Here is a 27,499-nt window from a genome sequence, read left to right on the forward strand (position 1 = left end):
GCGTTCGCAATAACAAGGTTTAGATTTGTGAAGGAGCTGTTGCAGCAGGTCTGTTTTTATTAAGATTTAACATTTATTTGATGTGTTTTGCCGGTGAAGTATTTCAGCACTGCGCAGGGGAGGCACTTTATTCCTTCCAGCACTCGCAGACAAAATGTGTTAGAGTAACGATATTACCCGCACTGCTGTGTATTCTGTGCTCCAAGCTAACTGTTACTATTTCTCTAAGCTCTCCTTTACTCCATTCATCCGGCTTGAGACGGTCACATTGAGACCGAGGGAAGAGCCATGGGAATAAACAAGGGGGGGGAGAAGCCCCAATCATGAACAGAGAAAACATGCGAACTCCACATAGAAAGGCCTGATCGATCTTAAAACTACCTTAGCTCACCCGACATCATGAAAAACACAGAACTGTCCAGTAACGTGTTCAGCCTGTGTTCTTGGTGCAGCATCACATAATCATTACCTTACCTGTACTTGTGTACTTGTTGTTGTTGCTGTTTTTCTTGCATGTTCTTGTTGTCATTAATTCATAAATCTGTTGTTTCTTTAAACATTAAAATGCAGTTTATAAACTGCCTGAATTTACACGACAACGTTTCACGTGACAACACCTAATCTGTTAAAACAAACCAAAAAAAAAGGATTGTGTTTACACTGTAGCAGCGGACACACTGACAATGATGTAGTTAGTATGCCGGGCCACTGGAGGGCGACGTTGCTTGATTTTGTAATGAAACCAAACAAGAGGTGTGCAGAGACCGATGCGCCATAGATATTTTTTTATATCTATGCGATACGCTATAAATGTGGAGAAGACCTGACATCCGTATGGACTGATGACGCATCGAATGCTATCGGGGGTGAGTCTCAACTATTAAACTACTGATATGGATGATACAACTAGAATACAGACCGGGAGTGAGACCACTACGGGTTCGCCTTGTTTGTTTACAAGTGTATGGGCAGAAGGGTTCGGTCAGTTTAGGACGGTTTAGCTGTGTAACAGCACATTAGTAAATGGGCTCATATTAAGATAAACATTAGCAGTAGAAATGAGCGACACATTTTGAATTAAGAAGTAAATTTAATTTTCAGTAACTAATCATTAAGCTCTGACCTTCAGTAACTTGTACAACCCTGCACATGACATAAGCCGGGCATTGATGCACAGAATAATATAGGATGAGCTCATTCCCTAAAAGAACCACAATGTGGGAATTTAAAAGAACTTTAAAAAGTAGCTTCACACACTCACATACACACGTGACAAAATATACAGTGTGATAATCCACACATAGCTTGATAATGATGAACACACTCATCAATTAAACAGACTTGAGATATCATTTACTGTGCTCTCTCTCTCGTTCTCTCGCTCATTAGGGAAGTCCATTGCGCTCAAGTAACGCCGAGGCAAGTCTTTGCCCGCTCTGAACATATAGATTATCTATCTCAGGCTCTGACAGCTGCAAGTCTCTGAGATCCGCGCACATCCAGTTAGCGTCAATCCAAACGTTCACCTTGGAGCTGCCGACAGCAGCTCCCTGCTGCTGAGAAAAGAAAAGAAAAAAAACCCAAAACGTTATGTTGGACAGCCAAGGAAGTCGCATGCCATGCTGAGCTTGTTATGGCTGAATTAAGGTACATGGGAGCACTGGGGTGGAGGAGGAGGGGAATAAAATGATGTTTATGAAGGCATCTCGTTGCTGCTGGACGTCTCGGCGGAGCCCCTCTGCCTGATGGTGCGATTGGTCTTGACAGCGCCCTCCCCCGACTCGTGCAGCGGTGGGCGGCTGTTCTTGTCTCTGTCCTGGTCGGTGACACAAGCCTGGCTGTCACTGTCAACGGAGACAAATTAAGGGCTCCGCTCACAAACGCAACGCATGGACACACAATAATAAATGTCACAACTCGCAGGCCAATGACAGCCTTCGCCTCAGCAAACTGAGACGCACAGCATTGGGGGAAATACTCACTAAAAATGTCTGGATTCATAAAGTTATTGATAACAAGATGGAGTATATCCTGTAAAACTGTTTGTTGGTGTAAATATTTCAGCATTACGGTGCGGGAACTCATTGCATTCAGCACTGGTCAACACAAACTGAGTTTCAAGGACAAAAAGAGAGGTGATCCGAGTGACTTTGAAGGTAACATGACTGCATGAAGCCGGTCTGAGTGTTTCAGATACGGCTGATCTTCTGGGATTTTCATACACAACCGAGATGCAGAGACGATTGTGCATGGAAATCCCAGAGAAAGGTACGAAATAGAAAAAACATCCTCTGGGTGGAGAGGAATTGTTGATGGCAGAGGTGAAAGAATGGCCATGGCTTCTTTGAAATGACTGAGATGAAAAGTTAAACTAACTTATACACGAATTAGAAAAAAAAACCTGTCAGAATCAGTTTGCTTCTTATCGAGACGGGAAGTGTAAAATCAGTTCTCAACTTCTCCACCTGGCTCTTGAATGATTGTGGAGCGGACTTCGTAAAAAAAACAGTAGCTTCTAAATCAAATTGCTTTACAGGTGAGGCCAGTAAATATTTGTACCTCTGTTGACTCTCCCTTGCTGAGATGCTGTCCTCATAGATCTTCAGCATTGTGGCTGTGCGGTCGTCCAGGTGTTCTCGATGCTCCTGAAGCCTATAGAAGGAATGCATGTTAACCCATCTCCCTTGGTACTTTCTCACTTTTATAATATTTCCCGATCCGGCGGTCTGTTTTTCTTGTACACCGAGAACATTTCAAACTTTTATCACAACTGTGCATTTTGGTATTTTGTGGAAAAACTTTACAAGAATACGTAATGATCATGTTATCATGGAGGCTATTTCAAGTGATAGAGAGAAAAAAAAAACCCTCAAGAGGTGCATCTTTAATCAAATCTAGCCACGACGTATTTGACCTCTTGTATCTCTGTGCAGTTTTGGCAAATATGCTTGGATCACTTAAACTGTACTAAAGTATATATTTCAGGATGAAAATTGCATGTCAGGCTTTTTGGGAGAGGGGTTTTTTTTTTTTTGCTTCGAATTAGAGCTAACTTTGTGCACTCATGAGTCTTAACTGGAGCCGAGCTGCTGTTTGTAGGACTGAGCTCGTATAATTAAGATTAACTACACCGCCCAAGTTCATCCTAATGAAGAAACATGTTAGCGAGTTCAACAATGGGGCTGAGGGATGCGTCAACATTAGTGTGATGTCAACTATAAAAGCAAAACGAGGCCATTTTTAAAGCAGGGAAGGCTGAAAGAAAATCAGTCAGGGTGGCAATTTTTTATTTTTTTTTTAACTTTCCTTATATTCCCTGTACTATACATACAGCCTGGTGCATAATGAAGTGGTCAAAACTGCTGAGGAGGCAAGAGTCAGTGTCATCAGTCAACCAGTATTACTTGAGAAGGAGGAGATAGAGAGTACAACACCTTGGCTCCAGTCTCTCTTTAACTTTGGCAATAGAAAGGATGTAGGGGCTGATCTGCCGGGTGATGGTGGTCAGGTACGAGTTCTCCTGTTTCAGCTGCATCAAGTCATGAAGCTGGGCTGCAAACAGTGCAAACGCAGCAATTAAATGGAAACGTAAGTAACATTTGAAACAGTGACAGCCACAAAAATAAAAACAAACCTTCATAGATCTCTTGCTCGTTTGTGACCCTCTGAAAAGTTTCATCCCATATCTGTGGAGGCGGGGAAAATGTGGAAAAGTGAGCCGATTCTCATGAAGGAGGATAGTACGTGAGCTGCAGTCAGCCGGCTCTGGGGATACCGTGACATTTGCTATTTTTCTTTCCCAACCGTTTGCACTTCTCGCGGTCTAAATTTATAACAATGAGCAAAATTGTGCTTGTTAGCATGCAGCTTGGGGGAGGGGGGGGCACCGATGGTGCACCAACCGGAGAAACCTTTTTCATCAGAAGTGGCTGGCACGGAAAGCCACGTGGTAAAGGTCGAGTGTCACCTGGCGCACCTCTTCAAACATGACTCTCATAGTTTCCACAGTGGAGTAATGGGAGGCTATCTGACAGTCGATGTGCAGCGATCGGTCCAAGATCTCTCCCATTTGTTCGGTGTTGATGATGGAGTGGTGCTTGGTCAGATCCCTGTGCAGCTCCTGGACCTGGTCCTTCAAGCTCTGGATGTCTGTCTGGAGAGTCTGTGAACACACACACACACACACACACACACACACACACACACACACACACACACACACACACACACACACACACACACACACACACACACACACACACACACACACACACACACACACACACACACACACACACACACACACACACACACACACACACACACACACACACTTGAGATGATAGGTGCACAGATGCTAGGTGAAGTGCACCCGAGTGTGAAAGTCTTGTTGCTAACTGGACAGGTTGTGCTGTTGCTCCTTTTCACCATGTCTGTCTGAAAGCTCCTCGCCTATTAAAGTTGAAATCAGGAAGAAAAGTTTCTTCAGCGGGCCACTATGTATTTAAATACTTTAAATTCTCATTATGAACCTCCCCAAAGTCCTTGTGAATATGAAAATTTGTTTGCACTCTTTTTTATCCTGTGTCTATGACTCCAATATTGATTTAGATTTCAATTAGAATCAAATTAATGTGAAAATACAAAATAAATTATTGGCACATGATTCCTTCCTTTTGTCCTCCTGTGAAGCAGGAACAGCAGAACCAACCTCTGATATAAACTCAAAGAAGCCTGATTGCAGAAAGCTCCTACACTGCTCTTCTACTCTATAAGTGTGTTTTGACAAAGAGTTCTGACAGTCACACACAGTTATCACAATCGAAAGGGAAAAAAAGAAAATAGATAAATACACATGAAACATGCCGGAAAATGATTATATCAGTTAAAAGCATTAACAAAATGATATTTGTTCATAATCCTTAACATTTATCTGTTTAAATGGCTTTTATATCATTTATGAAGTCCAACTCCTCAAGTTAGAAGTCTGAAGTTTTGCACTGATTTTTAGACATCCTTATCCAAAAAAAATAAACTAAGAGTTTATGCATTTCCTAATAATGCAGGACATTAGATTAGAACAGAACAAATCCCTCTCATCTCTCAAAACCGTGAAGTGCTTTAAGCAGAAATGCAAACACGCGAAGAATCAAACATCACTTTAACGGGACCTTTACTCAGAACAAAGAAGTATTTATCTGTGAAGTTACTCTGGCGCACGTGGTTTCAAATCACCTTTAAAGGTGTCACTTGTTCCGGTAGGTTTTGTACACTTGTGGCAGTAAATGATTTTAGTCATAAAGGGACTTGGCTCACCCTGTACGTGTTCTCATAATTGCGGCAGTGCTCGGTGAAGGGCGTTTCCCGGCCCTCAGCCAGGAGGACCTTGGTACAGATATTGCGATGCGACGTGGGCCTCCGGCCGAACGCTGAGCCGAGGGGCATCTCACTCAGAGACGGCGAGCGACAAGACATAGAGAGGGGGGAGTGGAGCCTGAAGGAGGAGAAGGGAAATAACCACGTCTTAATGTAGCCCATGTCACTGTGTCTTGTGACGTAGTTGTTGCTTTGACCAATCAATTAAGTCTTATAAAGTGTCTCACAAACAACCAGAAAAGACCTGTGTGGCACAGTAGCCTCCTGTCACCTATAAAATGGTCTCTCAGCCATCTAACAATCCTCACATGTCATCATAAACAACCCACTCCTATTAATGAAAACATTAAACCACTAAAACTATATAACAGTTCATCAATGTGTTCGCAGAATATGACAATAGGTCTCATCCTTCCATATTTTTGTTCTTGTTTTTCCACTTTTTTATTTTTCATTCTTACTGTGTGCTACACTTATTATGTCTTTTAATCTTTATATTTAACTTTTAAGAAGGTAATCGACCATACTTTGTACATGCCTGCTTCTTTCATACTGAATGAGATAAACTTCACTTAAACTTTTAAAGTCTTATTCATTGTTATTTACAAAATTACAAAATGGTCATATGTATGTGGTGATGGAACAGTTTCAAACATTGTATTGTATTTGAATTTGCATGTAATGGTGGATGTTAGGATTGATTCTCTGAAGTCACAGAATTGACAAACTAAGTTTTACATGGTCTTTTTCGCGACATCGTGAAGTTCAAGATTTACATTTCCGGGGGTATAAAGGGCTGACCTCTTTGCTTTTTAGTTTATTTTTGACACTATTCAGACCGTAACTGCACTGAAACATAATTTTGCACAAGTTGTTTTATCAGACAGTTAAAGAAGCTGTTACGGTGCACAATGTCAGAACCCCAGACTACAGGACTTCTTCCTTCAAGCACACATTGCTGCAATAATCTTTTTTCGACTTCATTTCGACGCTATTGACATGCTAGTTAAAATTAAATGCACTTTTATATATGTATACGTATATAAATGGCATGTAAGATCATCACTTACTGTGAGTGGATGAGGTTGGATTTATTTGGATTCAGGTAGGACCAGCAATGCTGGCTTTACGCCTTACGCAGCAGTTAGACTGTTAGACTTCCACGGTGGCTGAGGTGGGAATGTCTCCCTCTCACGTTTCTTTATAGACAATGTCCCCTGATGCATCCAGGCTGAGTCCCAACGCGGCCACTCTAAGACTCTGACACCACTAAAGATGCAGCATTAGAATGTGCAACTGCAACAAATTCACTTAACTTCTGTTCTGTGGAATCCTGATAAAGCTAAAGGCCGTCAGTCCTGTGCCTGGTTTGCATCCTGCATTAGCGACAGTGAAGAAAGATGCTGTCCGACAGCGATCATTAGGCAGCAGCTGCATGTGTTCTCAACCACCATACCTTGAGGAGGAGCTTGTTTTGTCAGTTTCCTTTTCACAGGCTTCATCAGAAATGCACACAAGATGTAAAAACCCAGGGTGAGACTTGACTTCTGAATCCAATTATTTTCATCAAACAAATTCAGATGAGTCTTGTGAGTCAACAACTCGTATTGTTTCAGATATCCAGCTGGTTAGAATGAATGCATTCTGTTCCTTGTACCGTCATATACACATGGTAATCATAACAAAACCAAAAGGTTTAAAAAAAGAAGAAAAAAAAAAGAAAAGTCACAGAAAAAAAAAATATCAAAATTTTACCTGGGATCTATTAGGCTCTGCTCTTTTTGTCCAAAGTTGAAGCAAACTGTCCAACACATAGAGTATATTCCTCTCACTCTGCCATATACATGTCATCCTCTGCACATCCAGCCTCTGTCTTCCAACCACTGACGCCAATTAAAGATTCTGCCCGTGCTGAAGCAGTGACATCAGCGGCCTGGAACAAAATGCTCCGGCGTGCCAACTTCCAGACGAATCACAAAGGGTTCTGTGAAATTACGATAAAAATAGTTCCGGCCAGTCAGCCGGCCGGCTGGACACCAATCCCGGCCCACTTTGCGTTTTGTACTGTTGGAGAGTTGTCAGTTTGTTGGTATTAGTAAGTGTACTTAAGGACCTGTGAACAGTTTGGAGACACTGACATGAGGGGGGGGGGGGGGGGGGGGGGGGGAACTGTCAGGGGAATGTTTGTAAGTGGAAAAGAGACGAGAAGCACTGAGAGAGATAACAAAGCTTTTCGTCTGAAAGGGCAGACGGGTGATAAAATATTGGTCACGTTCACTGTTCATACGAGAGCAAATCGATGAAGTTGGGGATTGTGAATCGCAACTGGAGCTGCAGCCACATGGACCCAGTCACTCATTCTTTTAACCATCATGTACGTTCTCCACAGCAGGACTAGGGCTTTCTAAAATGGGACAGACGGCCTCCTTTGCAGCCCCCCCCCTCCACACACACTTTGCAACAAGGTGAGTTACGTAAACCTATCTGTACAGAGCGGACAGACAGGCAGAATAGCTGCCATAGTAGGACTCAGCATGGCGCCTCCTCTCCTCTCTCCATCACTCTATCTCTACTTGCAACCAAGGGGGGGGGGGGGGGGGTTTGGAGTTTTGGATGCTTTGACAGTGTGAAATTTTTATCCGAGACTCTTCGTTCCTTTCTTGGAAGAATTCTAAACACGTGACAAAGACATTCAGGTGGTCACAGCGATAGAAAGACTTCAGGGGAAGGGATCGTTTAGCGACGGGAGCCAGGTGACGCGGGGGGGGGGGGTAACCATCTTACCTTGTTGCAACACTGGTGGAGCCGGTGACAGAAGGAGGGCAGCGCTGTCCGAGCTGCAGCAGAGGCTCCAGACTGCGGGCAAACTCACTCCGGTACTCTGTGTTGATCTGACAGAGGAAAGTATGAAGGAGAACTAAACAATAAAGATTAACATTATAATTGGATATGGAGGTGGGTCAATAGTGCAATACGTTACTGCTAATACTGTTTTACAATGGATGGATGGATGGAGAAAGAACTTAATTTATATGGTGCAGATGAAGATTGAACCACGAAACTCAGTTGTCGCCTTCGTAACAAAGACATAAACACATGCTCCAGTTTTTCTATTGTGAATTTTGATTTTACAGTGCATTGATCTTTTTCTTTTTCTTTTTTTTTTTATCAATTTCAGTGACATTACTGTTTATCATCAATGGTGCAAAGTGAAAGTTTTCCCATATTGCTATTTTTGAGCACTTGGTGGCAGTAGTCATTTACTGACGTGTTCAGTCACTTCTTTTCTTCCGATCGAACTCTTTGGTCACAACTCCAAGGACACTTAGCTTTATGTAACTATTAATTCAGCCACTTACACAATCTCTTGCTAAGATGCAAAAAAAGCCCCAAAACATTGATAATATAAAAACTGCCAGTCGGACTAGAAGTTACTGCAGTTCAGATGTACTTGCAGTCAGTCTCGGTTTGATAATGCAGACATGTTGCCTTGGCTCCTGTGATTTTCATAAAACTACCCAAGACCTCCCACTCAATGTGCAATACAGCAGATTTTCACCAACTATGACAACATAACAGGCAGATGAAGTAGTTAGTATTTAAGTATTTGGAAGTAAAAACAAGTTAACCAGCCCACCAACTACCAGCCCGGAATGTATGAGACAATAAATGTTATGACTTTCTTTCCTATGAATAATTCAGGACTTCCTTTAGCACTTATACATTCATGATATGGGACTGTGCATAAATTATTTGGGAATTATCTTTTCTTTCTAATTCAAGTGCCCTTTTGCCTGTTTTTGTTTTACAATTATATGGAGTGATAACTGTGATTATAACCAACTATGAGAAAGTAAAGTCATGACCATAGCAACAGTTCAAACTAAGTTTTCCTCACAGTATATGTAAACGGAAGGATTTCTTCACATTTAGCCTGTTTTAAAAAGATTCCATCTCATCATTTTTGGTTGTGATTGTTTCCTGGATTATGCTTTGCTGTGTTGGATTTTGTTTACTAATGTGAGGTTATATGTATGCTGTGCAACGTCTTCTACAGTGCATCTCGAGAGATTCCATCTCATTTATTGTGTAAAATATATTTTATTGGGATTTTTATTTTTTCCTGTGTGTTGTTTCTTTATTTATAATGTATGGCAACTTCTATCCAACAGCCGCACACGAAGTCTGTGTTTTTCTTGATAAATAGGGGAATAAAGTGGCTATTAGGAAGGCATTAAACTTTCTCGCCACAGAGGAGAGACGGATGACACTACAGCGAGAACAAGTGGAACAACTAATCGGTGCACTGCAGTGGGTTGAATTCCAAATGTAACCTTTTCCCTGCTCTGCATGACTGCTGCTCTTTCACTCACTTTGCTGCTCTGCACCGGTCTCAGTCGATGAGGGAGCTTTACAATCCTCTTCAGCCTCTCCATGAGTTGCTGTGTAAGCAAGAACATCCGGGTGTGAATCAGTGAACTGTTTCACCCCTGGACAGCCTCCGTTTAAAAAAAAAAACAACAACAGAAAAAAAACAATACGGCTCAGCTAATACTGGAATGTTCCTCCTGCCAAGACTTTTCTTTTGTGAAGTCAATACATCAAATCACTACTATTCAATTCATTCTGAAATCATTCATACAAGTCATGAACAACTATTTAGCAATTACTTGATGTCAAACCGCGTTTCCCCTTTTCACCCATTCGTTCACTTTTGTTTGCTGTTGTGATGCAGATTTGTCGGTCATGGTCGCCCTGACTGTCATGTATTACGATATCAGTTCGGTGCGATAATGACATGTGATAGGTTATAGACCCGAACTGTCGCTGTACTCACATAGCCCATATCCAAAAACTCAAACTTGTTAGCGGAGCTGAGGAAGGCTGAACAGGTGACCAGGTGGACCTGGAAACATCAGAGGGGTCAAAGGTCAGGGTTCAGCCAAACTGGGTGAAATAGTATAAAATACAAACAGAAATTATGGTATGAATCGAGGACATGCATGAGTTCATAAAATACAATAAACAGACATCGATTGAGAGTTGGGATCTTTAGGAAACCACAGATTTACATTTGAAAACTCCAGTAAGTGATAACAATTATAACCAACGATGTCCTCTTCCTTCCAGTAAACATAAGTTTAGTGAAATAGTAACACAGCTGCTCTTCACTGGGGACCGCACCTTTGAATAATGCTAAAGATTCTATACTTCTCTCATTATGATTTATCAATTTCATGTTAGCAGTCAATTACTACGGAAAGTAGTGCCCTTAGTCAGAACACCGGCTTTCACGTTCATGTGAATACATTTTTAGGAATTACTTTTGATGAAAAGCTCAGACGGAAGCCGCATATAAATATCATGAGGTCAAAATCCGGTGTAAAATCAGATCAGTGTCTGATCAAAATTCATTAAACGTATTATACAACTCCCTACTCCCTACTCCTACTCCCTCATTCTTCCATATCTGAGCGAGGGTGTGGAAATATGGGAAAATAATTATAAAACAAACGATTGTTTTTACCTGAGAAGAAGGCCATTAGACTCATAAATCCAGCTGATTATTATTACGCTCCAATAAATCTGCCATTTGCCATATTAAAGACTCTAAAAACACACGATATTGTCGACCTTAATACACAAACATGTTTTTTTTAAGTCAAATATACTTAATAATCCTTCCAAATGTGTTAGATATTCTTTGAAATCCTTCAAATCAATAATTCTGAAACAATTAGTGGTGAGCGAGACGTCCGGAACCACATGGACGAGTTGTCTGTGCGCCGTGGTTTTTGTTAGTAATGAACACGTTCCACCATCATATCTCTCTACCTGTAGAGTAGGCAGGAGTGCAGAGAGGTGGGACAACTGTTCCTTCAGTGCTTTCTCCTTCTCCTCGTGTTGACTGTGAAAACACAGACGTGTAAGACGACGCCTCGACATTCGCGGCCGATAAAATGCTTCGGGGGGCTTCGGCACAGGAGGTGCAACCATAAACAACATGCTCCATATTTCCAGGAGCTAATCTGTCTGTCTTCTCCTGTAACAAACACGGCGGCCGCGGACGCAGGGTCCCGACACACAAAGAGCAACAGAAATAGCCTTTAACACTCTTCCGGGAACCCGGCCAGTGGACCGCTTCCAGGCAATGCAGAAAAAGAGAGAGCGGGGGTAAATGGAGATAGAGGAGGCACTGGCCACAAAGAGAAAAAAAAAAAAAAAATCTCATTAAAGATCCCCACAGAGAGCAACCTGATACACTCACTCAGTCACTCACATACATGGAATAGTTCCCATTCAATCACACGTGTGAACAGAGTGAAAAGGGAAGACGAAAAGTGCTCAGAAATGTTTTTTTATTCAGATTCTCTTGTTCTTTCATTGTAAATCAGTTTGTAGTTTTGTTTTTTTTTTAAGAATAAAGGAAACCTGCATTAAACACTTTTTGTCTCTTGGTCATTAAACTATGATGATGAGTCGTTTCATCAATTTTCACTGACGTGCACCAACTTCAATCTGCACACCAATTAGTTTCAGGGCTTAAATGACATCAAATCAAACGTCATTGATTTCTCAGGAGATCTATCTTTAATTATATTTATGGCTGAATAACCCCTGCATGCTAAATTAATGGTTCGAGAACCCGATACTCAGCTTTTAAATGTACTTTTTAAATATTTATCACTTTCTAGTCTTGTTTCTGCTCAAGTAAGCAGCTACAAAGTGTGTTGTTGTTGCAAAGAAATAGATAAATAAGGGAAAATCTAATTCTCAATACACCATATAATGATGGGAAAAGCACAACTACACTTTGATGGTTAGTAAAGGAAATGCAACATGTTAATTTCTCACAAGGCCCCAACTGGTCCTGAAGGGTGTATTTTTATTTTAAAATAGGGAGAATCAATAGAGCGCTTCCTGCTCTTTTCACAACAGTTTTTTTGTTGTTGCTGTTGTTGTTCTTTGACATTATATGCTCAAGCAAGTCTATAATTCGCATATTGTAAATGTGTGTGCCAGTGATTTTCAGCTGCCGTCAAGTAGCAAACATTGGCTTGAAAGCTGTAATCCCACTGAAGTGGTCTTAATTCCGCATCGTGCTTTGTGATGAATGGAAAGCTCAAAGAAAATGTGTTTGGTGCAGACAGACATTATTCCAGAGCAAACAGTGCCCTGCCATTCATTACCCTGACGACAATGCAGCATGACACAATGGGGGAGAAAGAAAAAAAAAAAGGCTATCAAGTCTCCCAGTGACAGCAGGATAAAAGCATTCCACTCAATAGATATGAAGACAGAAACTTTGCTTCGCTGGAAAAGTGATTCTTTCTTTTTAATACAATAACTGTAAATCTTTGTGTTTCGTACCTTTGAGCTGCTTTTAGCAGAATCTTCTTCCTCTCTGCTAGTTTTTCCTGTTGGATAAGAAAAGAAAAAAAAGACAGAGCCTTTTATTCCTCACACTGCTGTGAAAATGGCCTTGAGCTTTATAATACCTAATGAATTTTCAAGATGATCAAAAAAGAAATGGTGCACAGTTCACAGTGTGACGTCTGCCCTCTTAAGATTTTCATTAAGCGAAGGGAAATGCACGCTCCTCCTAAAATTAGGTTAATAGAGACATCCAGTGGCCAAATGCTGCCAATGGCACCAACAGAGAGGCGACAGAATCAAGAATACGGTCAAATAGGAGAGAGGAGGCTGTTTGACTCACATTTTAGGGGGATTAAATTATTGAAATTTGTCATCCAAGCTGCTGAATCAAAGGAAATATATCTGACAGTCATTTAATCCACATGAGTTCATTTTTTTCAGCAGCTATTCCGAAGCTGTAGAAAGCCCGAGAAAATATGATTAAGTGAACACAAAGCTTCACCTCGTCTGTGTGAGGTGATTGTTGTAAAGAGTAACTGGAGCTTAATTAAATTACATCTAGCACCAAAACCAGCACGATGCATAGCAGTTGTATATGATTATTATTTCTATTAGAACCAAAGAAATGCTGAAATAGAGAACGTTTCAATGGACAATATGTGAATACTGCTCCTCGGGCCCAACAGCTATTGTTTCTATGGATGGTCAGTGAACTAAAGTGTGGTCATCAGGGTCAATATTTAACCTGCAAACTGTTGAACAGACAGCAGATTGCATTTTCTTCTTCCTCCACGTTCAGACACACTTCTCCTATCATCGCTCTCAGCAGGAGGATTGCCTCTCCAGTTGAGGTTTGCAGCTCTTTCACCACCTGCAGGGAGAAGACGAGTCTCACTGTAACTTTAAATAAAAAAATAAATAAAAAAAAGCCAGTCAACTAACTTTTATTCATCATCAAAGGCTTCTTTATGCTGAGAGAATGGGAAATATTGAATAAACAAGTGTGAAAACCCTCATCGTTTATGTAATTTTAGTGCTGCAGTGCGTTAAATACACACTTCAGTGGTGCAGTGGTTCACATTCTCATGTTCCAGTAATAATATAGTCCTTGAACATGTTCTCCCTGAGCATGATCTCCACCCACTCACAACCCTGCTGGTATGAAAAAAGATTGATAAGAGAGAGTCATGGATGATTGTGTGACCTTGAGTTTAATATATTCATTTATTTAAATGTAAAATGTATTATATTACTATTGTTAGTTCATGCTATTTTCAGTGTCTATTTCCTCCTCCATACTTTTATTTATGTATCTTATTTTGAAGTTGGGCCTTGATTTCAGTTTTACCAGTTCTCAGTTTGTACAAAGTTGGGGGGTAAAAACAGCTTTCTCTTATTTTGCACCATGAAACTGTAATAAATTCTAACAGACACTCCTGAAACTGTCAGACCTGATTACCGCGGGTGTTTTTTCTGAGAAATTGAAAAGTCTCCAGAGTATGTCTGAAAGCTCTTGTTATCGCTCTCAATCATTAAAAATGCTCCTTTTGATGTATGTTCTCGCACTTTTATTTTCGTCTGTCTGTCCCTTCCATTATGTGAGTTTGTGTTTTAAAAGATCTCTCTTGAAAATGAGAAGCTGTGTGTCAATGAGATTAATGAATAAAACTGAAATAAATCTGTTTTGCTTATATATTGTCAAATAAATTTGTTACCTTAAAGTGTTACTAGTTTTATCACCGGTTTTACCTTGTTGTTTTTCTCATTTTAATGTTCCATCCTGTTCAGTTCTCTCTTTAAGAAGGTATCTGTGATTCACTTCTCTTTTTCTTAGTCACTATCAGTTTCCTTGTCGTGTGTTTGCGTCGTCGCGATAGAACGACTGTTTGGAAAAACACAGGACTTCCTGTTTGCGGGCACAGGGAGAACATGGAAACTCCTCACCAAAGCGATTTAATTATGTATGATGACATTTTCATTTTGTTGGACGTCATGAACATGTAGATGATCAGCCAGATCTCTCTCACCAGCACAGCCTGGTCCAACATCTCACAGCCCTGAGCGTACGCCGTTTCAATATCAATGCAGTGACTTCGACTTTCCCTGAAGGCGACAGAGAAAAACAACGTTATTTATTATGGAGAAGAGCAGGGAACTACAATCAATCACATTTCTTTTTTTATTTCAGCGTGGTGGATTCACTCACACTTGCATGTCTCTGAAGCATTTGATGCAAAGCATCGACTTGTTCTGTGTTGAGAAGAGGATGTAGGGCTCCTCGTGGAGAGCTGTGGAGACGCAGATGCCTTTTTGACTTCGGAGTGCCGTCATTAAAGCGTCCCGTTATTCCGATGAGCAGATTTGTGACAAACAGGGATTTTGGAGTACAAACACGGTTTTGCCTGCTGCAAGCGTGAGGCTTTCCTTGTTCTGGGTGAAGCTTACCGCCGAGTGTGGTTTACCTCCACGGCTGGCTTTGGTTCTAACAAATCCTCTGCGCGAAAACGTGGATAAAATGCAACCCCCCCCAAAAAATAAATATATAAAAAAATCAAAACAGAGCACAAGAAGGCAGCAGATCTTAACAAGCAACATGCTTCCACTGTGGTGCAAAACAAAAAAAAAGCCCCTGTTGGACTGAATCTAGTGGGGAGTAAATTACAGGTGGTACTCACAGCATTTCCTGTGTTTTGCTTTGGTGCGTTTGGCCAGGGACACGATCTCATGGTGGGAAAACATTCTGGCCTTGTGTGTCAGCTCCCTGCACGCAGCGCAGAGTGGCTGGCTGCAAGTATTACAGTAATACATCACCCCTGTGTCCTGTACAAAAGTGGAGGGGGTGAAAAAAAAGGAAAACATAAACTCTTTTATTGTTTACTGTGTTTATTAGGCGGGGGAAAGAATTACTTGAACAGTCATTTTTCTTGAGCTGTCACTACTTATATAACATATTGTCATTAAATGTATTTCCATGCAGGTTTTATCCCACCAGAGTATAAAAGCCGGAGCTTCTGCAGTCTTTAATATCAGAACTCAGCGGTGTGTACGTGTAGTTGGGAAATTGGAACGTTACCATTTGGGGAAGGTCTGTCTCTAAAATAAATGGGAAAATTCACAACACAAGAGACAAACAAAAAGCCCCCGCCACACAATATCACATGGATAAATGAATTCCATGCACGCTTCCTCTATATATTTGTGATAACTGTTGTTTTTTTTCTAGCTGGTAAATATATACTAAATAATTAATCTCTTGATACAGTTTTTGTTACATCCAGTATTTTGCACTCTGGCTTATTTTAGCATTCTAATTTGTCTCTTTCACAGTAACAATAAATACAGTTAAAATTAAATCATGACCAGTTTTATCATCAGATTAATTGCTATCATCATCCCCTTCATGGTCTTTAGTCCCCCTCACTGCTCGGGCTAATAGAGTCAGGCTTTCTGCACTTTAACAGCAATTAATCAGGGGTTATTATAGAGTGCAGCAAGAAGAAATATTATCTCTCATTCATGCTGCTCTCTGAAACGTCTCTGTCTCCCTGTGGGAATTCTCACAGATTATCAGCATTCAGGTGTGTTTTCCGCATTTGGAGGTTTGAACTTTTCTACTTTCCAGTTATTCAGTCGGATGCTAATTTGTAAATATTTCACATTTCCTTGATGGTTTCTCTACATTAAGCAGTTTTTCATTACTCGAGCACGAGGTGGCTGCATAAATGCCAACAGCTTTTACCAAGAACGTTTTTTTTTTTTGTTTTTTTCCAAAGATAAAAACCTGAAGAATATCCTCTGAGCTAGATTGTTAAAAACCTCTTTGCATTGAGGCTCTTAAATTGTAAGTGACAAATAATTAAGAACCAAATGTAAAGTGTTTCCTCCAATAATAGAAAAAAATGCCTTTTGGTCCATAAATGCTTCAACATTTAATAGCCTTTTATTTTTCTTCTGTTTTCACATGTTCTGTGCTCTCTGCTGAAATATCTTAATAGTCTTAGAATTATGGGAGTTTTGAAGTTGTTTTTTTTTTTTTTTTTTTCGTGAAGTGATTCACCAATGCTGAATATACTTGAAAAGTGCATTTAATTCATTGATCACATAAAATACGTCCATAATATAAGGTAATTGTGAACCAGTGGCCAAGAGTTTTTGTTTACTTTGTCATTTTTTTTTTGCAAAAATGCAAGTTAATTCAGGCTTTAAGCCTAAAATATGCACATTAATATGAGTCCTTCACCCTGTTTATTATAATTCAGTCACTTTGTACCTTTTTGTTACTTTCCTGGTCACAGTTGGCACACTGCACCGTCTCTTCAGCATCTGCATTATTGTCCACCAGAAACTTCAGCAGACGATCCTCTGGCGGAAGTCCATTATTTCCTTTAATTATCGACGGGTATCTGTTTCAGAGACAGACATTCAAACAGCTTCAGTAGTTTGTTCAGAGAAAAGATGATATTTATCATTAAATCACTCAAATTTAAGTGTGAAGGATAAAATATTGCTTTGAAAATGTTCAAATCAGAGATATTGCAGCTTTCAGTTTTGAATACCTTAAAGCTTATGAGGCAATTTGGAGAAAATCATACGAGACCTTTAAAAAAAAAAAAAAATCAAATCAAACCACGTTTTGATAAGGTGTGTGCACTTAATATGTGTAGGCCTATATCTGCTACACTGCTTTATATATAATATATTTTAACTGGAGAGCCAGTCCCAGCTGAATGGGCGTCACCAATGAACCCAAAATATGTCTTTGGAAATATTCTCCCTGTGATGTAAAGGTATCAACCACTATGGAAGCATTCACTAATATATACATATAGGTGTATACAGTTTATTTAATGTCATATTACACGTAAGAAAAAAAATTTGAATAAATCACTCAGAGTACAACATTGATTAAGAAAAAACTCAGTTCTGTCCACTGCAAAAAGCCAAGGTCCGACAAAAAGTGTCTGTTTAGATCTAGTCTCACAAACTTCCTGAGTAACTCAGAACAGTGGTGGACCTGGCAAGTTTTCCAGGACGAATACCCCCCTCACCAGGCCACTCGCGAAAAATGGTCTTCTTTGCTCACATGACATCCAAGCACTTAAATATGTAAAGTTTACTTTGTATTTTCAATTTGTTTTGCTCACAAAGAGAACCATGTGGTTAAATGAGTAGAAAAAAAATCATGCCAGACGACAGTGGTATATTGCATTACCTCAAAATAAAAAAGTTTTCCCAAAATAAACTCAAACGTGGTGTCATTTGTCTAAAACATGAGTGGTTTTCTGAACTAAAAACCTTTCTGAGTTGTTGTTTGTCATTTAATTCAACTAGTTTAGTTTAATTTAGTTTAGTTGCGTTCATGTGTGACTGCATATTTCTGGGAAAAAAATAAACAAAATATCGTCTCCTATTAAGTAATGAATAAGCAATTAACCTCAACGTATTCTATTCTGATAAATAGACAAATGAATAAATAAAAATAAAAAGTGGTTTGTGACGTTTTGACGCAGTTCCATAAACAGCCTGAGGGGGCGCTACATTTCTCCTGACCGCTGCTTGCGTAGAAGAAGAGCATGCGGAAGTGTGCGTCAGACACGCTGCACGTCCGGTAGTGTTGCTGAACCGTCTGGAAACTTCTCTGCCTCGGAAAGGCGTCGAGGCATAAACGACAGCGTGTGTGAAGTTTTTTTTTTTCTTCAACCAGGCGTCAAACATGTCCGTCATTTCGGAGGAAGGTGTTCGAGGTGAGAGCGTTTTCAAGGATATCAGCGCCGATGACGAGGACTCGCAGCCCACCGAGATCGAGAGTATGTGTATGAACTGCCACCAGAACGGAACGACCCGCTTGCTGCTCACCAAGATCCCTTTCTTCAAAGAAATCATCGTCAGCTCGTTCAGCTGCGACAACTGCGACTGGGCCAACACCGAGACCCAGTCCGCGGGTCGGATCCAGGACCAGGGCGTCTGCTACACACTCAAAGTCCAGTGTAAACAGGACCTGAACCGGGAGGTCGTCAAAGCGGAATGTGCGACCACCAGGATCCCGGAGCTGGACTTTGAAATCCCTCCTTTTACCCAGAAGGGTTCTCTATCCACGGTCGAGGGCCTCATAGACCGGGCGGTGGCCGGACTGGAGCAGGACCAGCCCGCCAGGAAAGCCACTGACCCCGAGGTGGCGAACAAGATAGACGAGTTCATCGAGAAGCTCCGTCAGTTGAAAGACGTTGAAGATGAATTCACGGTGGTGATCGAGGATCCCTCTGGGAACAGTTTTGTGGAGAATCCCGTGGCCCCTCAGAAGGACGAGGCGCTGACCGTGTCCCGGTTCGACCGGACGGTCCAGCAGGACATCCAGCTGGGGATCAGGGCCGACGATGACCTGGAGAGGGAGCCCGACTCAAATACGGTGGAGGCCATGAGGAACGAGGTGCTGGTCTTCAACACGAACTGCCCAGAATGCGATGCGCCCGCCTCCACCAACATGAAGCTGGTCCAGATCCCCCACTTCAAGGAGGTGGTCATCATGGCCACCAACTGTGACAGCTGCGGCCACCGGACCAATGAGGTGAAGTCGGGTGGAGCCACAGAGGAGCTGGGCACCAAGATCACCCTGCACATCACGGACCCTTCAGACATGACCAGGGATGTGCTGAAGTCTGAGACCTGTGCCATCTGCATCCCGGAGCTGGAGTTTGAGCTGGGGATGGCAGTTGTGGGTGGGAAGTTCACGACCCTGGAGGGTCTGCTGAAAGACATCAAGGACCTCATCGTGGCCAAGAACCCCTTTGTCACAGGCGACAGCGGCGTGACGAATCGGTTGCAGAAGCTAAGGGAGTTCGGAGAGAAACTGGACAAGATCGTGACGGGAGAAATGACTGTCCACTTCATTCTGGACGACCCGGCTGGGAACAGCTACTTGCAGAACGTGTACGCGCCGGACCCGGATCCTGAGATGACTGTGGAGAAATACACCCGGTCCTTCGAGCAGAACGAAGACCTCGGGTTGAATGACATGAGGACGGAGGGATATCAAGAAGAAAAGTGAACCCAAGGAGCAGCTTGACTGGACTGAACGTGGCCATAATTTAATGTCTCACTGTACGACCAGTGTAATTATGTTATGTATTTTCTCTGCTTTTCACCCTTTAAGTCCAATGCTGGTCACTTCAAGTGGGAATTTTAAGTTGTTTAAATGTAGAAACGAAAATCTAAAAGATCTATCTATAAGTAACTCGGTTTGTATAGTCACATAAAGATGCCACTCTTAATAAAAGTTCCATGCTTTAAATGTGCTGATTGCATTTCTGTAACATCCCAGCAGATGGCGCTCTGTCATCTCTGATTGAAATTACTCTTTTCTTTGTGGACCCAATGTGTGGAACAAATTAATAATTTTCTTTTTTTACGCCCGTGAAGCATGCCATTGTCTGAAACGCATTCTTCTTTGATAGTTTAGCTCGGCTCTTTGACACACTAAGACCAGATGCAGATTTGTGCTTCAGTTTCTAATGCCGATTATCTTTTCTTTTGTTAGTCCTGGTAGTAACCAGACTCCACTGCTTGCTTAAAAATATTTTAGCTTTTGCGTTATCTTCATCTAATAAAGAGCTTCAACAAACAATACTATTGTCGGTCATTCATATGTGGGAAAAGTGAAAATTTATTTTTAGGTCAGACCAAAGTTATTTAATGATTTATGATCAAAACTACATCAGATAAGCATTTTTTCCCCAGAATATTCATTCATTGTAAGAATTAAGCCCATGTTCAAGTGTAACTACAATCTGATGATCTGTAGAGGTTATTGATCATGCTCACTACACATTTAATCTCATTTGACATGATAAATGCATGCAGATGTTGTATCCAGAATTTTATGCAACCTAACCACATTTTACTGTGAAATTTTAAGTAAAACATTGCACCTCTCACCACATTGCGATTCAGTTTCACTGTTGCAGTTGTTCCTGCTGTACACGTTTTATCTATTTTTCATAGCGATGGGGGTCTATTGTGTTTTTAAAAAAAAAAAAAAAATCAAATCAAACCACGTTTTGATAAGGTGTGTGCACTTAATATGTGTAGGCCTATATCTGCTACACTGCTTTATATATAATATATTTTAACTGGAGAGCCAGTCCCAGCTGAATGGGCGTCACCAATGAACCCAAAATATGTCTTTGGAAATATTCTCCCTGTGATGTAAAGGTATCAACCACTATGGAAGCATTCACTAATATATACATATAGGTGTATACAGTTTATTTAATGTCATATTACACGTAAGAAAAAAAATTTGAATAAATCACTCAGAGTACAACATTGATTAAGAAAAAACTCAGTTCTGTCCACTGCAAAAAGCCAAGGTCCGACAAAAAGTGTCTGTTTAGATCTAGTCTCACAAACTTCCTGAGTAACTCAGAACAGTGGTGGACCTGGCAAGTTTTCCAGGACGAATACCCCCCTCACCAGGCCACTCGCGAAAAATGGTCTTCTTTGCTCACATGACATCCAAGCACTTAAATATGTAAAGTTTACTTTGTATTTTCAATTTGTTTTGCTCACAAAGAGAACCATGTGGTTAAATGAGTAGAAAAAAAATCATGCCAGACGACAGTGGTATATTGCATTACCTCAAAATAAAAAAGTTTTCCCAAAATAAACTCAAACGTGGTGTCATTTGTCTAAAACATGAGTGGTTTTCTGAACTAAAAACCTTTCTGAGTTGTTGTTTGTCATTTAATTCAACTAGTTTAGTTTAATTTAGTTTAGTTGCGTTCATGTGTGACTGCATATTTCTGGGAAAAAAATAAACAAAATATCGTCTCCTATTAAGTAATGAATAAGCAATTAACCTCAACGTATTCTATTCTGATAAATAGACAAATGAATAAATAAAAATAAAAAGTGGTTTGTGACGTTTTGACGCAGTTCCATAAACAGCCTGAGGGGGCGCTACATTTCTCCTGACCGCTGCTTGCGTAGAAGAAGAGCATGCGGAAGTGTGCGTCAGACACGCTGCACGTCCGGTAGTGTTGCTGAACCGTCTGGAAACTTCTCTGCCTCGGAAAGGCGTCGAGGCATAAACGACAGCGTGTGTGAAGTTTTTTTTTTTCTTCAACCAGGCGTCAAACATGTCCGTCATTTCGGAGGAAGGTGTTCGAGGTGAGAGCGTTTTCAAGGATATCAGCGCCGATGACGAGGACTCGCAGCCCACCGAGATCGAGAGTATGTGTATGAACTGCCACCAGAACGGAACGACCCGCTTGCTGCTCACCAAGATCCCTTTCTTCAAAGAAATCATCGTCAGCTCGTTCAGCTGCGACAACTGCGACTGGGCCAACACCGAGACCCAGTCCGCGGGTCGGATCCAGGACCAGGGCGTCTGCTACACACTCAAAGTCCAGTGTAAACAGGACCTGAACCGGGAGGTCGTCAAAGCGGAATGTGCGACCACCAGGATCCCGGAGCTGGACTTTGAAATCCCTCCTTTTACCCAGAAGGGTTCTCTATCCACGGTCGAGGGCCTCATAGACCGGGCGGTGGCCGGACTGGAGCAGGACCAGCCCGCCAGGAAAGCCACTGACCCCGAGGTGGCGAACAAGATAGACGAGTTCATCGAGAAGCTCCGTCAGTTGAAAGACGTTGAAGATGAATTCACGGTGGTGATCGAGGATCCCTCTGGGAACAGTTTTGTGGAGAATCCCGTGGCCCCTCAGAAGGACGAGGCGCTGACCGTGTCCCGGTTCGACCGGACGGTCCAGCAGGACATCCAGCTGGGGATCAGGGCCGACGATGACCTGGAGAGGGAGCCCGACTCAAATACGGTGGAGGCCATGAGGAACGAGGTGCTGGTCTTCAACACGAACTGCCCAGAATGCGATGCGCCCGCCTCCACCAACATGAAGCTGGTCCAGATCCCCCACTTCAAGGAGGTGGTCATCATGGCCACCAACTGTGACAGCTGCGGCCACCGGACCAATGAGGTGAAGTCGGGTGGAGCCACAGAGGAGCTGGGCACCAAGATCACCCTGCACATCACGGACCCTTCAGACATGACCAGGGATGTGCTGAAGTCTGAGACCTGTGCCATCTGCATCCCGGAGCTGGAGTTTGAGCTGGGGATGGCAGTTGTGGGTGGGAAGTTCACGACCCTGGAGGGTCTGCTGAAAGACATCAAGGACCTCATCGTGGCCAAGAACCCCTTTGTCACAGGCGACAGCGGCGTGACGAATCGGTTGCAGAAGCTAAGGGAGTTCGGAGAGAAACTGGACAAGATCGTGACGGGAGAAATGACTGTCCACTTCATTCTGGACGACCCGGCTGGGAACAGCTACTTGCAGAACGTGTACGCGCCGGACCCGGATCCTGAGATGACTGTGGAGAAATACACCCGGTCCTTCGAGCAGAACGAAGACCTCGGGTTGAATGACATGAGGACGGAGGGATATCAAGAAGAAAAGTGAACCCAAGGAGCAGCTTGACTGGACTGAACGTGGCCATAATTTAATGTCTCACTGTACGACCAGTGTAATTATGTTATGTATTTTCTCTGCTTTTCACCCTTTAAGTCCAATGCTGGTCACTTCAAGTGGGAATTTTAAGTTGTTTAAATGTAGAAACGAAAATCTAAAAGATCTATCTATAAGTAACTCGGTTTGTATAGTCACATAAAGATGCCACTCTTAATAAAAGTTCCATGCTTTAAATGTGCTGATTGCATTTCTGTAACATCCCAGCAGATGGCGCTCTGTCATCTCTGATTGAAATTACTCTTTTCTTTGTGGACCCAATGTGTGGAACAAATTAATAATTTTCTTTTTTTACGCCCGTGAAGCATGCCATTGTCTGAAACGCATTCTTCTTTGATAGTTTAGCTCGGCTCTTTGACACACTAAGACCAGATGCAGATTTGTGCTTCAGTTTCTAATGCCGATTATCTTTTCTTTTGTTAGTCCTGGTAGTAACCAGACTCCACTGCTTGCTTAAAAATATTTTAGCTTTTGCGTTATCTTCATCTAATAAAGAGCTTCAACAAACAATACTATTGTCGGTCATTCATATGTGGGAAAAGTGAAAATTTATTTTTAGGTCAGACCAAAGTTATTTAATGATTTATGATCAAAACTACATCAGATAAGCATTTTTTCCCCAGAATATTCATTCATTGTAAGAATTAAGCCCATGTTCAAGTGTAACTACAATCTGATGATCTGTAGAGGTTATTGATCATGCTCACTACACATTTAATCTCATTTGACATGATAAATGCATGCAGATGTTGTATCCAGAATTTTATGCAACCTAACCACATTTTACTGTGAAATTTTAAGTAAAACATTGCACCTCTCACCACATTGCGATTCAGTTTCACTGTTGCAGTTGTTCCTGCTGTACACGTTTTATCTATTTTTCATAGCGATGGGGGTCTATTGTGTTCCACTAATAGCAGAGAAGTGAATTCCTAGATTACGCGGTTCTTGAGTGAGCAGCTGCTGATGGAAATAGCTGCCAGGCAGCAGGCCTTGTATGCAGAGCCCAGACAGCAGAGCGCCGTGGCTCTGCGCCCACTGGGTGATATAGAGAACCATAAAACCATTGATTGTTTGCTTTTTTTTCCCCCTCTCATTTCTCACCTCTTGTGTTCGCTGAATGAATGCTCCTGCATTTTAATACTTTCACCTCAGCTGCTGACTCAAACACGAGAAACGAACACAGGTATGTTAAGACGTGGGTGTCGCCCCAAAGATCAGGCAGTTTATGAGGGTATTCATATTATTTTTAATCGATTCATAACACCTAAAAGATGTGGACGTGTAAAGAAACACGACTTTCCAAATATTTTACTAACCTTTGTTGGGAATTATTGCTATAGAAGAGCTAACAGAACTAGTAATACAGTAATAACTCCGAACCTGTTGTCGACTTTCAGAGCTGCTGTCTCTTCTGATCTGCATAGCGAGCTAACTTTTAGGATTAGCTTCAGCTATTCTTTTAACAGTTTCTTTAATCTCAAACTAAGACCGACTGACAGCAACATGAAAGATGTCCCCCCATGAGTAACGTTAACGTTTGAATTTATCCACAGTGCTGGTGACGGATTAGCTGCATTACATTAATGCCAGCTTACCTTTATAAGAGCTGCCTGCCGCCGTTTGCATTATTGCCACTTCTTCCTCTTGTCATTAGTCCATAAATCTGTTTCTTTAAAGAACTAACAGCACCCATATCATAGAGCATCTTCTTTGAACTGATTAACTTGAGTTCAGCTGAACTCAATTTAGCTGGACTTTAACAAGAGTTACCTTTTTAAGTTACCAGGGATGTTATTAAGAGTAACTCCACTACTTTTGAATGAAGTAACTAGTTGGTAATCAGGATACCAATTTTTCAAAAACTTGCAAAATGATGCTCACAGCACAAAACACTTTGAGGACAAAGGTGACGTGAGTCAGGCAGCTTGGGGTTGTTTAAAAACTTCACAAGAACAAGGTGTGATCATTTTGAGAATAATGTCAGGATGTTCAGACTAGATGTCAAAATTTGTATTCCCCTAAAGATGCGGTTGGGTTTTTTTTGGTTGACACTGCAAAATTAAGACTTTTATATTCACCTTGCATCAGTGGGCAGAAATACAAGAAAATTCAACACTGCTGCAAATTCCAACTTTAAAAAAAATAAACTTACAGTTAATTGAAGGCGTTATTACTCAAGGCAGAATTTATTGCAGGGCTGAAGACTGAATCAGAGCACAATGGGCCTAATGAAGCAGTCAATAAGCATTCATCCCTGCTTTGATAGGGAAAAGTCAACACTACAGACTTGAAGGTGACTGCGAAACTATGAGTCATTCTTTAATAAGGGATGAAATGGACTTGTATCAAGTGACCGCTTTTGATTCCCCTGAGCTGCTCGTGCTGCTGCCAAATACCAGTATGCTTTGTTCGCTGTGTGACGGGTCTTAACGGAACTTGCAACCCCTTTGAGTGTCGGTGGCCAGGGGCTAAATAAGAGACCGGGATGACCTCGCAGCTGCTCCGGCCACTCAGTCCTGCCCTCCAAACACCGGGCCAGCAGCGGGTCACAGCAGCCTCTCAAAAAAACTAAAATAAATAAATGACAGAAAGAATTTTGATTCTCTTTGAAGCCAATGGGATTCTCCTCAAATCTGCTGCATGAACTGAACCAACGTGGAATGAATGCCATTGAGTTTTACAAGTGTAGAAATCCAAAACATCACCTGTATTGTTTAGATATAAACAGTTTTTAAAGCTAGTAAAATGTGTGATCCTTCGGTTATTGTGCTGTGTTACAGACATAATCACAATGGGAGCAACTCAAGTCTTGACTATTGTCATAAATTCACATTTCTTTTGAGGATAGGTTGTTCATTGTCGTAAGTATACCACAAGTAATTTGGCTCCTTCAGCAGACACTATGGCGTTGAGTTCTTAAACTTTAAGGTATTATCTCTTACCCACAGAGGGGGCAACTGAGGCGGGTGTCATTGGTCCGACCTCGCAGACAGCGGGCACAGAAGATGTGATAGCAATCCAATAAACACGGGGACTGGTACTGCTCGTGGCACAGGTGGCACACCAGGGGGTGGACATTAGCACAGTCCACATTACACAGATTGCCCAAGTTGGTGAAGATGCCTCCTGCCATCTGGGGACAGCAGAGAGTGAATTACAGCAAACCGTGAGTCTACTGGGTTTCCCGAGTTATCACGTCTCCTGCCGTAATGGAACCGAATCACAGTCCAGACATTACAGTTATTTTAAGAGCGGTTAAGCCACTGTGATGTAAACACTTTGATCACTAGAGTCAGATAATATTTGAAGAGGAATCTTTCGCTCTTACCTTGTCAGATATGCAATGAGAGCCCAGAGACTCTGCTTCCACTCACAGCCACCACGCCGCACTGTCAATACACGGTGAACAAAGGCATGATGTCCAGTCAACAAAACTTACTGTAAATGTGGCACTCTGATCTGCAGAAAGTACAGAGAGACACTGTCTTACCTTACAGCGGCGCTATCAGCTACCTCCAGCAGGAATGACAGCAATGCAGAAACTCTTCAATAGTAGGCCGATGGGGTCCGTCCACCAGGCAGCTGACAGCACACACCTCATGCCAGCTCCCCCCCCTCCTCCCCCCCAGTGCTGCCAGAGTGCAAAAGGGGCACTCAATATTGCTATCACACACGGACAGGAAATATAGCTGTCCCATTTCTAATGTCGCACTGTCAGCTCACCTCGGACATCAGCGCTGGGTAAAAGTAAAGAATAAGATGAAAATTGCAGCTGTGCAAGCCACTGACTCTGCTGTGAAAAGAAACACTTCAACATAGAGAGGTGACTTCCTGCACCGGACAATGTGTAAAAGCATAAAGCTTAGGATTGAAGATCTGTCAAAGTGCGTGTTCATATTTTTGAACATTTGTTGTAATTTTACAGAGCCCAATCAAGAAATCTCATCTCATCTCATGAATGGCACAGCTGTTCTGAGATAACAAGCAGGAAATAATTGTAGGTAAACTCACTCCAAAGTTGTCTATTGTGCTTGGTTTATTGTGGATGATTGAAGTTTTCGCCTTACTTAAAAATTGGCTGCAAAATTTAAGAATGTAAGTACTCAAGGGCGCAGACATTCCCACAACACACAAGGAGGAGTTCAAATTTCTGAGCTTACCTATAATAAAATTAGCTTTATATTGAGGTTGGAGTACTTTTGGGTTCTAAT

General features: G+C 41.7%; 3 protein-coding genes across 4 annotated transcripts; 2 read left to right on the forward strand and 1 right to left on the reverse strand.

Annotated features, from left to right (window-relative positions):
• Nucleotides 1-1,083: 1,083 nt before the first annotated feature.
• Nucleotides 1,084-26,907, reverse strand: rnf207a (ring finger protein 207a). Of its 2 annotated transcripts, XM_080494936.1 has the most exons (20): nucleotides 26,779-26,907; nucleotides 26,617-26,677; nucleotides 26,231-26,421; nucleotides 17,024-17,156; nucleotides 15,429-15,573; nucleotides 14,960-15,041; nucleotides 14,781-14,856; nucleotides 13,499-13,624; nucleotides 12,748-12,794; nucleotides 11,212-11,284; nucleotides 10,214-10,282; nucleotides 9,750-9,818; nucleotides 8,161-8,267; nucleotides 5,317-5,494; nucleotides 3,977-4,162; nucleotides 3,635-3,686; nucleotides 3,435-3,552; nucleotides 2,560-2,652; nucleotides 1,652-1,844; nucleotides 1,084-1,556 (listed from the first exon to the last, which is right to left on the reverse strand). In XM_080494936.1, the coding sequence occupies exons 3-19, from the start codon at nucleotides 26,419-26,421 to the stop codon at nucleotides 1,694-1,696; spliced, it is 1,896 nt and encodes a 631-aa protein (XP_080351062.1). In that variant the 5' UTR covers nucleotides 26,617-26,677; nucleotides 26,779-26,907; the 3' UTR covers nucleotides 1,084-1,556; nucleotides 1,652-1,693. The 2 variants fall into 2 exon arrangements, with proteins under 2 accessions (XP_080351062.1, XP_080351061.1); XM_080494935.1 differs by having other exon boundaries at nucleotides 1,084-1,844.
• On the forward strand, nucleotides 18,366-20,368 carry LOC308129144 (zinc finger protein ZPR1-like). Its single transcript, XM_080494937.1, has one exon. It carries the CDS (start codon nucleotides 18,467-18,469, stop codon nucleotides 19,796-19,798), a length of 1,332 nt encoding a protein of 443 aa, XP_080351063.1. The 5' UTR covers nucleotides 18,366-18,466; the 3' UTR covers nucleotides 19,799-20,368.
• On the forward strand, nucleotides 21,787-23,789 carry LOC308129146 (zinc finger protein ZPR1-like). The gene has a single exon (XM_080494939.1). The coding sequence runs from the start codon at nucleotides 21,888-21,890 to the stop codon at nucleotides 23,217-23,219; it is 1,332 nt and encodes a 443-aa protein (XP_080351065.1). The 5' UTR covers nucleotides 21,787-21,887; the 3' UTR covers nucleotides 23,220-23,789.
• Nucleotides 26,908-27,499: the final 592 nt, after the last annotated feature.

This window comes from Blennius ocellaris, assembly GCF_963422515.1.
Source record: "Blennius ocellaris genome assembly, chromosome: 4".
Classification (NCBI taxonomy): Eukaryota; Metazoa; Chordata; class Actinopteri; order Blenniiformes; family Blenniidae; genus Blennius; species Blennius ocellaris.

Bases quoted from the DNA above. Each gene is read 5' to 3' on its own strand.
- LOC308129144 (XM_080494937.1), top strand. From the start codon at position 18,467: ATGTCCGTCATTTCGGAGGAAGGTGTTCGAGGTGAGAGCGTTTTCAAG.
- LOC308129146 (XM_080494939.1), top strand. From the start codon at position 21,888: ATGTCCGTCATTTCGGAGGAAGGTGTTCGAGGTGAGAGCGTTTTCAAG.
- rnf207a (XM_080494936.1), bottom strand. From the start codon at position 26,421: ATGGCAGGAGGCATCTTCACCAACTTGGGCAATCTGTGTAATGTGGAC. The intron at 11,285-12,747 runs GTACGAAACACA...GTGTTTTCACAG, and splicing joins CTGCTAAAAGCAGCTCAAAG to TCAACACGAGGAGAAGGAGA. The intron at 2,653-3,434 runs GTGTTGTACTCT...TTCCTTCTATAG, and splicing joins AAAGAGAGACTGGAGCCAAG to GCTTCAGGAGCATCGAGAAC.